At 50.0% G+C, this 16,918-nt stretch overlaps 1 protein-coding gene across 6 annotated transcripts in view; it reads left to right on the forward strand.

The window, feature by feature from the left end:
* Positions 1-1,637: 1,637 nt before the first annotated feature.
* Dnmt3b (DNA methyltransferase 3 beta) overlaps positions 1,638-16,918 on the forward strand; it is a 35,414-nt gene continuing 20,133 nt past the window's right edge. For 5 of the 6 annotated variants that reach the window (XM_048349009.1, XM_048349008.1, XM_048349010.1 and 2 more), the window contains exons 1-3: positions 12,864-13,528; positions 14,267-14,328; positions 16,036-16,137. In XM_048349009.1, coding sequence (XP_048204966.1) covers positions 13,384-13,528; positions 14,267-14,328; positions 16,036-16,137 — 309 coding nt within the window. In that variant the 5' untranslated portion in view covers positions 12,864-13,383. Of the gene's footprint in view, positions 1,671-12,863; positions 13,529-14,266; positions 14,329-16,035; positions 16,138-16,918 lie in introns of those variants that run through there. The other variant, XM_048349007.1, reaches the window with a different exon arrangement.

Genomic DNA, 16,918 nt, shown 5'->3' on the forward strand with positions numbered 1-16,918 from the left:
TGTTTGGGTGCTTAGAGGAAGGAAACTTGTGGTCATTCATTCACTCATTCATTCTTTCAAAAAACTTGTATTGGGCTGGGAATATAGCCTAGTGGTAAGCTGCTCACCTTGTATACATGAAGCTCTGGGTTTGATTCCTCAGCACCACATATATAGAAAAAGCTGGAAGTGGTGTTGTGGCGCAAGTAGTAAATAAGAAAACAATAAATAATGCAAAAGCCATTTCCGGTAGGTTTAAGTGCAATCGGAACAGAATGAAGTAGAACAGGAGCAGATGAGGACCCACAGAGCCTCTCTCCTCAAGGTGGTCAGTGCTTTGGGAGAGAGAAGAGGGTGGTGATGAGCTGGCCCTGCAGAGATCTGGGTGAAGAAGGTCCACGTGGAGCGAACCAGCTGAAGGCCTCAATCACAAGGAAAGGTTGCATCTGAAGAGCATCAAGGGGAAGATGAGTTTGACATGAACTCAAAAAGGAAGAGGATGGGAGATGCCTGAAGAGGTGTGGAGGGAGACCTCCTCTAGGGCTTTGTAGGCAGTCACGTCATTTCATTCATTCATCCATCCATCACATTTATTGAACATCCATCCACTTTGATTCTTTCCAGAGCCTTACGCGTGGAGACAGACAAGAAGCAGGCAAATAGGCCTCCTTGCCTAAAATAAATATAAACATGAGGTACAACGATGATGCTCCAGTGCATCAGTGCAGAGGCAGCTGAGATCTGGTAACAGGGCGGCTTGGCCCGCAGCTGGCCCCGGGCCTGCTAGGTGGAACCCAGGGGTAGGCAGGGACCAAACTGCCTCTTCCCGCTCCCCTGCCTTCCCCTCCCCCCTAAGATGGCTGACAAAGGCAGAGCAGGGTGGCAGGCAGGAAGGATTAGAGGGGTCCACGGCCGAGGTGGCCGGTAAGGACAGGGCGGCGTGCAGGTGGCATCGCGGCTGCAGGTGGGGGGCACGGCAAGCAGTGGGGCCGCTGTGTGACTCCGCTGAGGACTGTTCCTGGTCTGCCCCCCCCCCCTCGCATGTGTGTCTGTGTGTAGTGGGGTGGGGGTGGGGGTAGGGGACAGGGACCTGGGGGGTGGGGGTGGGGGGAGAGACGCACGATTCCCCAGGGCCATTTAGCAGGCCCGGGGGTGGGGTGGGGTGGGATGGGGTGAGGGTGGACCCGAGCCCGCCCCGCGGAGGAGGGGCGAGGGGAGGCTCCGGGAGGGATTTCAAATTTCCCTCGTCCGTTCCCCCCCGCGCCGGCCCGGGCTGTGAGTGGCTGCGGCGGGGGCGCCCCCGGGCGGGGGCGGGGCGACGGCCGGGCCCCGGGTACAAGGGGAGTCGGCGCCGCCCCCTCCGGACCCACTCCGCCGCCCGGCCCGCCCGCGTCGCTTCCTCCCCGCGGCCGCCCCCCCCCCCTCCCGGGCCCCAGCCCCGCGGCCGCAGCCCGCGTGGACGCCTGCAGCGCCCCCGACCGACGGCTCCCGCTTGCTCTCGCGCGGGCCACGGGGTGGCCGCTCCCGCCCGCCCGGCCGCCCGGCAGCGCGGGGGTTAAGTGGCCCAAGTAAACGTAGCCCGGTGATCGGAGCCGGAGATTCGCGTGCCCAGCGCCCCGCGCGGCCGCCCGCCGCCGGCCCCGACCCCGCCGGCCCCGACCCCGACCCCGACCCCGCGGGCCTCGCGGCAGGTGAGCGCGCCGCGCCGGGACGCCCCGGTCCCTCGGCGCCCGAGGCTGATGGAGGGGACCCCGAGGGAGGAGGGCGGCTTAGATCTGCCTGGGGAGACCCTCGGGACCGCGGGGATCGGCCCGCCGGTGCGAGGCCGGGTAGGCGGCGGGGGGGGCGCTGAGGGGAGGTCCCGGGGCTCGGCTGGGGTGGCCGGGGTGGAGGGGGGAGGGACGTAGCATGGTGGGACCCGGGTGCGGGCGGTGCCTCGCTGCGCCCCGAGACCCCCGAAGGCTGGGGGTCAGCGGTTGCTCAGCGGCCCCGGGGTCCTCAGTCGGGGTCGGGGGAGGGGTTAGGGGCGGAGCAGGAGGCGTCGAGGGGAGGGCTATCCGTACCTATCTCCCAGTCCCGGGCGGATGGCCCGGCTAGCGCAGCAGGTGGCTCCGGTCCGTTCTGACTCGGTTCTGGGGAGCTGGGCGCAGGCCCCCCTCGATGGTCGGGATGGGTGATGAACAAATGGGCCAGGGTGCGCGCCCGGGCCGGGGGTGTTCCGTGGAGCGGCTCCCCGGGGCGCCCCGGGCCGGGCGCAGTCGGTGTGCAACTGGCGGGGGGGGGGGGAGGGGGAGGGGGCGCCTCCCCGCCCCGCCCCAGGGGCCGCCTCCCAGCGCCGGTGCTTCCCGCTGGTAATCTTGGCCACTCAGGAGACTGATAAGGACGGTTCGAAGCCAGCCCCAGCAGGAAACCCCGTGAGATCCCAATTAACCACTGAGAAGCCGGAAGTGGCGCTGTGGCTCGAGGGGTAGGGTGCCAGACTTTAGGAAAAGAGCTCAGGGACAGTGCTTAGGCCCCGAGTTCAAGCCTCAGAGGAACCCTAATGCGAACAAAGCAAAAAGCCCTTCCCTTCCTAGCCGGCTAGAAAGAGAAAGCAGACCCACCCACCAAGTTAGTTAGAAAGGACTGCTCTCAGCCACACAGACTCAGCTGTGGGAGCTTCACCTGTGGTGAGGCACCCGGGCCCTCCGTCGTCCGCCCGGTGCCCCGGCTTCCCGCTATGCTTTCCTTCCCAGCCTCACAGCTTGCAGAACCTCTGCTTCTCCCTTCGCAGGCTGAGGGATGTATGAATAAGAGGGAGTTAGGGTAGATTATGTTGTATAGTTTTGCAGACTGCTGGCCATTGGTGTTTGGGATTGCTCTTGCTTGGAGTCTAACCTTAGGAGTTCTAAAATCCTAAGTTTACTCAGGCCTCGGCCTGGGATCCTATGACTTACTGTTCTCTGACCATTGGAAGCCCTAGGTGTAAAACTGATTTTTCCAGAAATAAATAAATAAATAAATAAATAAACAAATGTATATATATTTGCTGGTGGGGGCGGGGCTTGAACTCTGGGCCTGGGCACTGTCCCTAGGCTCTTTTTGTTCGTCTAGCACTCTTCCGGCTTTTTCTGTAGAAGTCAAGTCTCATGAACTTTCCTGCCTGGGCTGGCTTCAAACTCAGATCCTCAGATCTCAGCATCCCGAGTAGCTATGTACAGGTGTGAGCCACCAGTGCCTGTCTTTAGACATACTTTTATTTTCCAGAGTTGGGGCAGTCAAACCCCAGGCCTTGCATATGAGTGGCCAGAGTGCTACCACTGAGCTTCACTTCCAGGCCCAAGATGTCTGTTTCACAGCAATTGGGTACTGTAAACATGCGAATGGTGGTTATCTGTAGCTGTAGCATATGTGTTAAACAGGCATAGGTCTGCTTTTTGAAAGCTTTTCTGAGCAAGTCCATTGCCCTCCCTGCCTTAGGTTTTTTTTTTTTTTTTCTGTAGTTCAGGGGCTTGAATTCTGGGTTTGAGAGCTGTCTCTGAGTGAGGTTTTTCCACCTAAGACTGGTGTTCCGCCACTTGAGCAACAGCTCCACTTTTGGCTTTTTGGAGGATGGGTAATTGGAGAGAAGTCTCACAGACTTTCCTGTTCAGGTTTCAAAAAAACTCATGATCCTCAGATCTTGGCTTCCTGAGTAGCTAAGATTACTAGCCTGAGCCATAGGCACCTAGCTGTGCTTTTGGTTTCTGTACTGAGATTTGAACTCTCGGCCTCAGCACTGTCCCTTAGCTTTTTCTTAAGGCTGGAAGAGCCACAGCTCTACTTAACACAGTTTTGGTGTTAATTGGAGTCTCAGACTCTTGTAGGGTCCGCCTTGGGGCTAGCTTCGAACTGAGACCCTCAGGTCTCAGCTTCGTTGAGTACCTAGATTATAGGTGTGAGCCACTGGTGCCCAGCTATACCTTGGTTGTTACATCTGTGCAATCTGATCTCAGATTGAGGATGAAGCCAGCTTTGCCCATAGTTGAAGCTCTCTAATCCTCCATCTTCATAGACATTTACTTGTAATAAATGGCCCTCCATTTTCATAGACATTTACTTGTAATAGCCCTAGGCTTGGGTAAACATTCTGTGGATTGCCTGGCAGAGAGTGAGCATATAGTGAATATTAACAATGTTTACTAATTAACAGTACTAAGAAGTTGGCTGGAGGGAGGCTCCTCTGCCAGCCCCTCCTTTTCCTGTCTCCCTGAAGGTATTCTAGTCCTTTCTCAGCTATGAAAGCTTTTCCAAATCATCATTGTCTGAAAGTTGGCAGGAAGGACTGCCTTTGTTCCCTGGTGAAAGGAACTATGTGTGTTTATGTGTGCGCGCGTGCGCACGTGTGTGTGCGTGCGTGCCATAGTTTGCTCCTTAAGGTTAATGGTGATGCTAAGGAAGATCCTTATGCCTGTTCAGATGAAGGTTGAGGCTAAGGGGCCTGACAGGCCAGGGCCCAGCCACAACCTTCTTAAGCCATAAGCATAACCTCTACCCTTCTAGGGCTTGAGGGAAGGGCAGGGGAAAGAGAATCTGTGTGTGGGGGAGAGTAAGGAAGGTAGTGTTTGTGGCCTCTTTCCCTGCTATTCCCTTTTTTTTTTTTGTCAGTCCTGGGCCTTGGACTCAGGGCCTGAGCACTATCCCTGGCTTCCTTTTGCTCAAGGCTAGCACTCTGCCACTTGAGCCACAGCGCCACTTCTGGCCATTTTCCATATATGTGGTACTGGGGAATTGAACCCAGGGCTTCATGTATACAAGGCAAGCTCTCGCCACCAGGCCATATTCCCAGCCCCTGCTATTCCTTCTTCAGCTACGTGGCACCTGTGACCTGGAGAAACCTGTCACCTTTCGTTATTGAAGGCACAGTTTGCTTCAACAGGAATTGGGGCAAGTTCTAGTAAATCTTTGTCCCACACCAGCTCTTAGGATGGCTATATCACCTCTAGGCTGAGATGCCATTTCCAGTTTTGCCTGATGTAGTTCTGCACAATGGAAAAACATCCTCCTTTCCCTACTTTCCTCCCCTTGTCTCTCCCCCCTCATTCTTTCCTCCCTCTGCTATTATATATTCAGGATGATTCCAGCTTTGTGGTGGACTATGGCTGAAATGCGCAATTCCTCATTTCCTTGGCAAAGGAACAGAGTGAGGGTGGAGCTGATTCTCTCACTAGGTCAAACTAGAGATTCTGGGGGGGCCTGAGTTCCACATCTTCCAGATCCTGGTGGAAGGTACATAAGGGGGAAACTTGTCAGGTGCAGGTGGCTCACGCCTATAGTATTCAGGAGGCTGAGATCTGAGGATCATAGATCAAAGCCAGCCCAGGCAGGAGAAAGTCTGGGAGACTCTTTATCTCCAATTAACCACAAGAAAACCGTAAGTGGTCCTGTGGCTCAAGCAAGTGGTTGAGCCTGGAGCTGAAGAGCTCAGGGACTGCGCTATTATGGACTTAGATGGCATGGCTACTCTGTGAGCTATTCATGAGGCTTTAGGCCCAGGCAAGCCTTTTATTTGTGTGCTAGTAATGGGGCTTGAACTTTGGTGATTAGAGATAACTAGAATCGTAGGGACTTTCCTGTCCAGGCTGGCTTTGAAAGATTAACAATCCTCAGATCTCAGCCTCCTGAGTAGCTAGGATTGGTTGCAGGTTTAAGCCAGTGAGCCCTGCTCAATTTCTGATTATTATTTTGAGATAGTAGTCTCATCTAGGCTGAACTTAAACTCACAATCTTCCCTCCTCAGCCTCCTGATTAGGACTGTATTACCACTACTGCTTTAATTGAATTTTGAACTTTTTACCTCTCAGAGGAACCAACATTGATCTCTGGGACTTAGAAAATAGGGAATTTGGGCTGGTGGTGTTGCTCAGTGGTAGTTTCTTAGTTATGAAACAGGTGTTGCCTGGAGACAGTCCTGGCTGTGTCTAGGGTGAGTGGAGGGCAGTAGTAGAGTTCTCTAACTTCCTCCCAACCCGTGTAGGCCCACACACTCCATATGGCTGCATGTTTGGGTCAGCTGGGGCCAAACCCCAGGCTTTCACTGGATGCCCCGCTCCTGGGGAAGGGTTACTCAGGTACCATTTCAGACTGTGCCTCCTGACACCCTGGCCATCAATGTGCTTTGATAGCCACAGCTTGCTTCAGCACCTCATCCTGGAGATTTGGACTGGAAGCAGAAAGGGAACCATGTAACAGACTTGTGAGAGGGACAAGAAGAACAGGCCAGGTACTGTTGGTGGGGATCTCTTCTGGGCTGTTCAGTGTCCCACAGAAGTAGAAGTCAGTGTGCACAGCAGCATTTCCGAAAATCCTGATCAAGCTGGGCATCAGTGGCCCATACCTGTAATCTTAGCTACTGAGGAGGGTGAGATCTGAAGATGGTGGTTCAAAGCCGGCTGGGGCAGGGGAAATCCATGAGACTCTTAGCTCCAATTAACCACCAGAAAACTGAAAGTGGAGCTCTCTGGCTCTAAGTGGGAGAGGGAGAGCACAAACCTTGAGCACAAATGTTCAGGGATAGCTCTTAGGCTAGGTTTGGTTTGGTATAGAACTTAACTTTGCTCTGCCTTTTATCTCTGAGGATAAGGGTGGCCTGACTATTTCCTGCTTTGTAGATTAAAAATAAATAACATTATTACTGTGGTATTTCCACTCACTAATCAAAGCCAACCACCCTTTTCACATACACCCTTCCCCAGCTCTTGCCTTTGTTTCCTGGGCCCTAGTTGGCTCTGGACACACAGTGGAACGTTTCCCTGATTGAGTGAGGAGATACTGGCCGGGATCCCCTAAGCCAGCTGCAGGCCCCTCTTCTGGCTGTGGGGAAGACTGTGCTCTGTGTAAGGCAAAGTCCCCGCGGTATTTGTTTGGCACCATGAGTAAGGAAGCTGTGCCCTGAGTAAATGTGGCTTTCCTATGTCCTTGGGTGAAGTTGTGTCCTGTTGTGTCCTTGGCCATTTGTGTTGAGCTGTGAGAACAGTGCAGTCAGCCATTGCTTATGATTGCTGGCCACCATGACCTAAGAACTTGTCATCTGCAAGCAGGGGAATCTTTTTTATTTTAAGTTTTTTTTGCCAGTCCTGGGGCTTAAACTCAGGGCCTGGATGCTAGTTCTGAGCTTCTTTTTGCTCATGGCTAGCACTCTACCTCTTGAGCCACAGGGCCGTTTCCGGCTTTTTCTGTTTATGTGGTGCTGAGGAGTGGAACCCAGGGCTTCATGCATGCTAGGTAAGCACTCTACTGCTAAACCACATTCCCAGCCAGACATTTTAAATTTTTGAGACATGGTCTTGCTGTTTAGCAAAGTATTATCCTGTATTTGCATGTCTTTTTGTTGTTGTTGTTCCAGTCCTGGGGCTTGAACTCAGGGCCTATGCACTGTGAGGTTTGGGCTGGACTGATTGCCAGTAGTAGGGAATCTTGTATCTGTAGCAGGATACAAATGTTTGGCATTTTATTTATTTTCTATCCATTGTGGGGCTTGAACTCAAGGCTAGGGTGCTCTTCTTGAGCTTCTTTTGCCCAAATCTAGTGCCCTATCACTTAAACCACAGTGCCACTTTTTTTTTTTTTTTTTGCCAGTCCTGGGGCTTGGACTCAGGGCCTGAGCACTGTCCCTGGCTTCTTTTTGCTCAAGGCTAGCACTCTGCCACTTGAGCCACAGCGCCACTTCTGGCCGTTTTCTGTATATGTGGTGCTGGGGAATTGAACCCAGGGCCTCATGTATATGAGGCAAGCACTCTTGCCACTAGGCCATATCCCCAGCCCAGTGCCACTTTTTTTTTCTCTGAGTAGTTTAAAAGTCTTATGGACTTCTCTGCCTAGGCTGGCTGGCTTCAAACCGTGATCCTCAGATCTCAGCCTCCCAAGTATCTAGGGTTATAGGCATGAGCTACCACCACTGGCTCCTGGGCTGACATTTTAGATGACAGTATCAAGATTGGCTCCTCACAGGCTTAACCAATGTCCTGTGCGCTTGTTTTTCTTATTTGCCAATGTGACAAAGCAAGTTGGAGAAGGCGCCCAGAATGCTCTGCTTATGCTGCTCATCTGAGCTACCATAGATACCACGTCCTTCTGACCTGTATAGGGAACAAGGTGGTTGCCTGTTTTTTTTTTTTTTGTGCTGTTCCTGGGGCTTCAGCTCAATGGCTAAGGTCTTGTCCCTAAACTTCTTTTTACTAAAGACCTGTGCAGTGCCACTTCACTTGCACAACTCCATTTCTGGCTTTTTTAGTAGTTGATTGGAGGTAAGAATCTCATGGATTTCCTATCTGGGCTGGCTTCAGATCCTAATCCTCAGATCTCAGCCTCCCGGGTAGGATTACAGGCATGAACTACCAGTGCCCAGTGGATGGTTATGTCTTAATTTTCCATAATAAGTTGCTCGTAGGATATATTTCCCTGTGAGTCATCTAAACAACCATGACGTTTTATTTCTACCTGTGATACATGTGGTGTTTTTTTTTTTAAAATTGTGCTATTATGGACAAGGTTGGAAAAACATCCCTACAGACTTTTTGTTCTTGTCTAGTTTCCCCCTATTCGTGCAAATACATATGACAATTCTGACTACTATGCCAAAGGCCTGACTGATTCACTGTATGGTGGCAGGGTGGGTGCCTGTCATCTTACCCTAGAGAAAGGGAGCAATCCTCAGGCATCATAAGAATGAAGGTATACTTTCTTGAGAGAGAAACTTGGTTTTGAGACATAAGTCTCTCCTGGCCCAAGTCTAGCAACTCCAGGCTTAGCCATTCCAGGTATGAAGATAAGCATGTGCCCATTCGTCCAGTTTAAGGGAGTTTAGTGTGTATGTGCTTATATACCAATCCTGAGACTTCAACTCTGGGCCTGGGTGCTGTCCCTGAGCTTTTTTGCTCAAGTCAAGCGCTCTACCACTTGAGCCACAGGGCCACTTCAGTTTTCTGGTGGTTAATTGGTGATAAAAGTTTCATGGACTTTATTGCCATGGCTGGTTTTGAACTGTGATCCTCAGATCTCAGTCTTCTCACTAGCCACCAGTGCCCAGCACATTTAACTTGAAGCTGTGAGAATCTGGTCAACGATCTGCTTTCATCTAGCTGCAGTTCATTGTTCAATGGTTCAATGAGTATCCTACCCTCTCATTATGGGGTATGTAGGAAACAAACACAAAGCCTTTGTAGAATCATGGGTAGTGGAAAGCTCTTAGGATTGGACTGTGTAAGGGAGGAAGGCGGTGAATGCAAAGGATTTTTTGCCAGTCCTGGGGCCTGAACTGAGGGCCTGACCACTGTCCAGGGGTTCTTTTTGCTCAAGGCTAGCACTCTACCACTTGAGCCACAGCGCCACTTTGGGCCATTTTCTATATAAGTGGTGCTGGGGAATCGAACCCAGGGCTTAGTGTATATGAGGCAAGTACTCTACCACTAGGCCATATTCCCAGCCCTGGACTTTTTAAAATAAGGATTTATGGGAGTGTCTTCCAACCAGTTTTTACTTTGCCTTGCTAGAGCTGAGGCAGAGATGCCCAGAGGGGCCCCTGGTCCTCACTTCCTTCCCCCTCATGCTCACTCAACCCCTTCCTGCCGGGACTGAGGTTTAATTAATGCAATTAACATTTACAAGGTGCTGTGAAATAGCTCTGCTGTTTCCAGCCTGGAGGAAATAAATGACATCAGTTCTCAGCTTCATGGCTGGGTTTGGATGGGGGAGTCCTTGGCCTAATTGGATGCCACTTAACCACTCTGCCACATTGCATTTGAGCATGTCTGACCTGGTCCCAGTGCTGCTTCCCACCCCTGAATCACATGCTAGACCCCAGCCTGGGGGAAAGGGTCAGAGTTCACTTCTGCTGCTGAGGGTGGGCAGCCACCCTTTGTGAAGGTAAACAGTAGTGGTCATGTCTCAGCCTAGAAAGCCCACAGCTCTTAGCATGGCTGATGCTTTTAGGACTTTTCTTGGGACATGGTTAACCATGTGCCGTGGGCATGAGACTTTGGCATTGCCCCTTCGTTGAGTGACTTATCTCAGTCAGATAATCTGACTTGCTTCAGGATGGGTGGGGTTGACTGGTTGTTTTGTGTTCTGCCTATCCTGGAGACCTAAGGTCCACTTAGCCAGAGTGGCACAGGGTAGTCCTGCAGCTGCTCTGTGGATATCTTTTGGGAAGGTCAATTCCCTCTAAAGAAGTAACTTAGCGGGGCTGGGAATATGGCCTAGTGGTAAAGTGCTTGCCTCGTATACATGAAGCCCTGGGTTTGATTCCTCAGCACCACACTACAATACTGAAAAGCAAAAAACAAAACAACCGAAATAAAGAATTAACTTAGCTACTGGTCTCTCCTCAAGCAGCATAATGATGAAACCATTGGCTTGTGATAGGCAGTCTTACCTAGAAAATGCCAACTTTGACTTGCCAGAAGTCAAACTGAGGTACAAGAGAAAGTAGAAGGTATTCCTGGGTGAGGTTTATTGGGTATTACACCGACTCTCCACTGTTTGTCTCCATGTCCTTGGTCTTTTTCTCTTTGAGTCTGGCATATGGTAATGTCAAGTTATATCATTGGAGCTGCACCTCATACAGTTAGTATGTTAAGAACATGTGTATTATGAAGGATTCCATGAATTAATGTGACTAGAGCCTATTACATTGTAAGCTCTGAAAAAAACCTTATAATTTGAGATTTATGTACTTGTCCCCATGGTGGTGGACCACAGATTTCTTCTTTTTGCTTAATCGTGCTACCATGGAGCTGGACAGACCCAGTTTCTGTCCAGGCTGCAAGCATAGGCATACAGCCGAGACTGTTTCTTCTGCTTGTGTGTGGACAGAAGAGCTGAGCACTGCCCCTAGGCATTTGTCCAGGCCAGAAGGTTTTTCTGGAATGTTAAGTCAAATGTTGGGAAGATGTGTTACTCACATTTCAGACAGACTGGCAGGTGAACAGACACTGGTAATGATGCCCAAGGTAGTTAATCATTGTCAGCTTCTCGGCTGTGGCGCCATCTGTGCCTGTCTATGTCTAGGAAGAGGGGATAGTCCTGTCTCTTGTTGACCTAGTTAGGTACTGGCAGGAACTGAAGTCCAAGGCTGTCAGAAACCCACCTTTCCATTTTGACCCAGCAGGCCAGCTGGCCTGCTGTGCCCTCCTCCCCTCCAATCCTCTTAGAGCTTTTCACCATTCTCTAGGCTGCTGTGGCCCAAGGCGAGACACTTGGGATGAATGATTATTCTAAACGCACCGTCCAGCAGCTTTCATGGCATTTTGGCTGCTGGGCTTCCCAGGAACTGACTGTAGACCAGCCAGACTGTTCTTGTGGGTCAGGGCGTGGGGGAAAAGGTAAGGGGCTGGGAAAATAATGGATGGGCCTGGTCAAGACATGATCTCATTCCTGTGGGTGACAGCAGAAACAGGTCCTTGTGGGAAATCCAGAAACCCCAGAATTCTAAATTACGTGGAGCAGAGAGCCCCATGTGTTCATGTATATGTTTATGATCAGAGCCCTACTTCTATGAAATACATGTTGATTAACCCCAAAATTGGTTGAGGATGGTGCCTAAGATACCTTAGTTTTAAGCCCCTCCTAGCTAATGCCAGGGCAGCTGGTCCATGGTTGCTTATTTGTGGGCCTTTAGTTGCCTCTTCAATGCTTAGGTGATGTTGGTCAAGATTAGGTCACTGCATATAACATGCAAATTTACCTGGGGACACCACAGGTCTCATTCCTGACTTCCACACTGCCCCCTGGTGGATATAGGTCACCCCCTGGTGATCCCCCAGCCTGTTTGTCCCAGTTGATGCTTCTAGAAGGTACTCTGAGGACAGAGGAGCAAGGAGGGGAACTGTTGGAAATAGGTGCTTGAGGTGTATGTAAATGACTTAACCTGGGATGCCTAAGATCTATTTCAGCTACTCTGGAGAAGACATCAGGATAAAGGATTAAGTTTGAGGCCAGCCTGGGCAAAAATATTAGTTAAGGCCCGGATTTCAACAAGTAAGCCTGGCTTGATGGTCTGAGATACATAGGTCTGAGGTTATAGAGAGGCCAGCACCAGACCAAAACTTTGAGAAAAGGGTGCTGGATGCATTTGAGATCTGACTTTTGCAGCTTGGTCCATTTGTATGTATATATTTTGAGACAAGTTCTCTCTCTCTCTCTCTCTCTCTCTCTCTCTCTCTCTCTCTCTATATATATATATATATATATATATATATATTATCCTAGGCTGTCTTGACTTTTTTTAGTGCTGGCATTACATGTGTATGCCACTGCCTGCCTCTTAAGGTGATTTTTATTTCTTTTTCAGAAGTGCAAAAGGCAAGTGCACAATTAATTTTTTTCCCCTTGCTATGTAGCCAAGGCTGGCATCACACTAATTGTCCATCCTTCCTCTGTGCTGGGATCAGGTGCATCTGGATGGATATCAAAACCATGAAAACAAACCTGATATATCAGCTTTTCTTTTTGGAGGCACTGTTGACCTGAGTTTCTGCATGCAAGGCAAGCATTCTAACCCTTTAGCCACATTCCTAGAAGAAAAGGTACAAGTTTTTAGATCCAACAAATGCCCACAATGTCGCAGACAGTGGGTTAGGGCAAAGGTCACAGGGCCTATCAACCCTGAGTAGGAACTGGCCCTCTATCTTGCTGATTTACCAGGAGTGGCTGTGGTGGGGACACTTAATCCTGGAGGTATAGAGAATGGCCACGGCAGATCCGGACATAACCCACTGTTAATGTCCTCAGCCCCTGTGCCATTTCTATCCTTTTCTTTGGAACTTGGGATTCACAGGCCCAGCTGTTGAGGGAATGGGGGGGGGGGGGGTTGAGCGACAGGCCAGGAGACCAATGGGTCCTTGAGGATGGGTGGGGCGTGGCTTGGGCTGCCATGGAGAGGAGAGAAGGTTCTGTGGGGGAGGAGAGGGCGCTGGAAGAAGACCTACAGAGGGAAGGGAGAGAGCAAACAAAGGGGTCAGGAGGGAAAGTAATGCACTGGCTTCCTGGGGCCCTGCAGAGCTTGGGCAGGGGAGAAGGGGTCACAGACTGCCAGCAGGCAGGCCAGGGCAAGCAGGGCCTAAATGACATTGTTTGAAAGGCTTGTTAATTAAACAGAGCAGCCTGAGTTGAACACTCAGACCGGTGCTACATTCCCCTCTGTCCTGGGTGCTGGTGCCTGAGCTTTTGGGACACTTGGCCACATGGAACCAAGTCTTGAGCCTCCGAGTTTGGTGAGGAGACAGTCTGGGTGGGGTCCTGGGGTAGTATGTCACTTTGCGATTGCTTTATGGATTGGCCTGAGTGCATAGGTAGAGCCAATGCCAGGAAGACCGGAAGGGTGCTGCTCTACTGTACTCTGAATTCCCTCTTTTCTCCCCTACCCATTTTGACCTCCCACAGGAAATTATGAAGGGTGACACCAGACACCTCAATGAAGAGGAGGGCGGGAGGGAGGACTCCATCAACGGGGCCTGCAGCGACCACTCCTCGGATTCCAAGGACGCCCCCTCGCCCCCCATCCTAGAAGCTATCCGCAGCCCAGAGATCAGAGGTAGCTGGGCCAGTGGGGGAGTATTGGATAGTCCAGGGGCTGACCTGCAGGCCAAATTTGGGGCAGGAGGCTCCTGCAAGCCCAGGGAGATTTGGGGTTCACTCTTTCAGACATCCCTTGGAAGGGTGAGTCAGCTCCTGTAGCATGAGGAAGCCATAGCCCCATTTCATCACTGCCCATTGCTTTATGTGCCCCTCTGCTCCAGTCTGCTCATGTAGGAGGCTGAGGAGAGGGAAAATGAAAGCTGATGGTCCTCTATCATCCTCTGCTAGTCTTCAGGACATGGTCCCAGGACAGCCCCACATCACAAATCCTTCTATAGTTTGGGTGGCACACTCCTGATCTGGGACTGGGGTGGTGTGATCAGGAGCTCTGAGCTTTGCTTCTCGTTGCTCCTTCCTCGTGGTTCCCAGCCCTGGTCACTTGGGATTCTTTCTGCCCCACTGTTGGGAATGCTCCCTACTGTCCTGTCTTGTCCTTGATTTGTGCCATCCTATAGGACCTTTTGTGGGTGAAAGTGGCCTGTTTACTCCAGTGTCAGTATGGCTGGCAGCAAAGGATTGAACATCTTCCTTCAGAAATGGATTCAGTCGGATTTATGTGCCTCACCTGCATGGAGGGGGCTGAACAGTGGTTTAAGTTAGGGCTTCCAGGCTACAGACATAAGAGGAAGGAAAGCTGTCAGCAAGGCTGGTGCCTGCCCTTCCTCCAAACACAGGCTCTGCTCTTCCTTCATAGGCCGCAGATCAAGTTCACGGCTGTCCAAGAGGGAGGTCTCCAGTCTGCTCAGTTACACCCAGGTATGGGCTCCTTCTTTTCTCAGAGTTCAAGGACATTTACCTTTTATGTGATGGGCATCCTGGGATTCAGGATTGTGATTTGCAAGTTAAAATCTTTTTGTTGTGCTTCTGCTTCCTAGTACTTTAGAACTTTAGTTGTACCTCCAACTTCTGAAACAGGGTCTCATAATGTCACCCAGGCTGGTAACCCATGCATTTTAGCAAATTAAGAAGTTATGTTTTACTGCATCTTTATAGTGTATATGTATAAAATGAAATTTTCAGTCTCAGGGATCAATGACATCACCAAGTTTCTACTACAGCAAATTGCTTTCATATCTGTAACAACTTGATCATGTTTTTTTTCTTTGAGATGCTGAGTTAGGATCAAATCCAGGGCCTTATATGCTAGAGAAGTGCCTTGGTACAGAGCTATAGATCCAGTCCTTGAAACTTTATTAATTAATGGAAAAAAATGGATGCATGATTTTATTTCTGTTCCCATTTTTAAAGGGAATGCAATGAATTCTCCCAGGCCACATGCACCTGATTTTAAGTGTGAAGTCACGTTCTTATCCCTCTAGCATACCTCCTGGCTGCTCACTGCTCAGCTTTTTTGTGTGTTTTGGCATAAGCCTGGAGTGTTTGTGATAGGATACAGGACGCATTGCTTCCCCATTATTGTCAGGCAGTCCTTCCTCCATCATTGGCCTATGTCTTCCCATGTGCTGCAAGTGCTGAGCGCTGCCTTGGTTACCTGCTTGGCCCAGGCAACTTCATCTTGTGACTGTGGTGTGCTCATCACTGGGGCTGTAATTATCAATCTTGTCTTGAGTTTGTGATATGATCCTGCAGTGAATAAACTGTTAGGAGCATCTTACTTATCACAGCAGATATTGATGGGTAGTTTTGTTGTTGTTGTTGGGGGGACCTAGGCACTGTCCCTGGGCTTTTTCACTCAAGGCCAACATTCTACCACTTTGAGCCACAGTGATACTTTTAGTTTTCTGGTGGTTCATTGGCATCTCATAGACTTTCCTGCCCAGGATGGCTTTGAATCTTGATCCTTAGATCTCAGCCTCATGAGTAGCTAGGATTACAGGTGTGAGCCACCAGAGCCCTGTTGAGATGGTTAGTTTTAGGGGCTAGGATGTTGTTAAAGTAGAGCACCTGAAGTCTTAGGTTAAATCTTATACTGCTACACACACACACACACACGCACACGCACACGGAGGGTTTATTTGCAGTTTTGGGATTTGAATTCAGATTGCTTAGCTGACTTTATCATTTGAGCCATACCTCCAGCCTGGCTTTTTATTGGTAAAATGGAGATGATTGTTTTTGTTTTTGCCAGTCCTGGGGCTTGAACTCAGGGCCTGAGCTCTGTCCCTGGCTTCCCTTGCTCAAGGCTAGCACTCTACCCCTTGAGTCACAGTGCCACTTCTGACTTTTTCTATATATGTGGTACTGAGGAATTGAACCCAGGGCTTGATGTATATGAGGTGAGCACTTTACTACTAGGCCATATTATTCCCAGTCCTGGAGTTGATTGTTGTAGATTTTGTACCCAGCTAGCTTTTGAGACCCATGGGTCTCAGCCCCCTGACTGAGTAGGATTGAGCCACATGTCTTGATTTTTAGGCTCTTTTGGATTAGATTATGGGTTTGCATACATATGGTTAACTTTTGTTGTGACACATCAGAAAGTGTCGTGTTTCCTTTTCAAAGGATCTGACAAGAGATGTGGATGGTGAGGACGAGGATGGCTCTGACACTCTAGTGATGCCGAAACTCTTCCGAGAGACCAGGACGCGATCTGCAAGTCCAGCAGTAAGTGCCTGTGTACCAGACCTGGCCCTTGTCACCACATGTTGGCCTGTGGAGCAAGGCTTCCATCTCTGTACTGAAGGTTTTATACTTTTAGTTTACAGCAAAGTTTGAACTCAGGGCCTCAGTCACTCAGCTTGCTTGTTAGGTTATGCTCTACTGCTTGGGCAACACTTCCACCCTGGTTTTTTTTTTTTTCTGGTTAATTGGAGATGGAGTCTCACATAATTTTCTCTGCCCAGGATGACTTCAAATCACAGTTATCCAGATTTTTCAGCCTTCTGAGTAGGTAACATTATAGGAATGAGCAACTAGGCCCAACCATCCCCTAGTATGTTTTGAGGCAAAGGTTAACTAATGTGCTGAAATTTGGTTTTATTTCTTAGAACACTGTGGCAGATGTTTGTTACCTTCTTTGTTGGGTCTGTCATGGAATCGACAGGGTAGCAAGGTGGGTGGCATAGCTGCCAAGTCACCTAGCAGGGATGACACCCTTCTGCTTAATTTTTGTGAGACCTCACTCTTCTTGAATGAGGTCTAAACATGGGAAGTCAAAGCTCAGGACCACTTATAACAGTGCGGGCTGATCTGGGTATCTGAACTCCTTTTCATGATATGTAATGCAACCCATTTTATACATTCAAGATTCCAGCTACTGCTTCACAATAAATAGCTGCTGATAACACAGAAGTGAAATAGGTCTTTCCAAGACCAAAGTCCATGGCTATTGAGGAAACAATCGAGGGATACATTCTTCCATCCTTCTTGAAAAGTCAGTAACTGT

The sequence above is a fragment of the Perognathus longimembris genome, chromosome 6 (assembly GCF_023159225.1).
Source record: "Perognathus longimembris pacificus isolate PPM17 chromosome 6, ASM2315922v1, whole genome shotgun sequence".
NCBI lineage: Eukaryota > Metazoa > Chordata > Mammalia > Rodentia > Heteromyidae > Perognathus > Perognathus longimembris.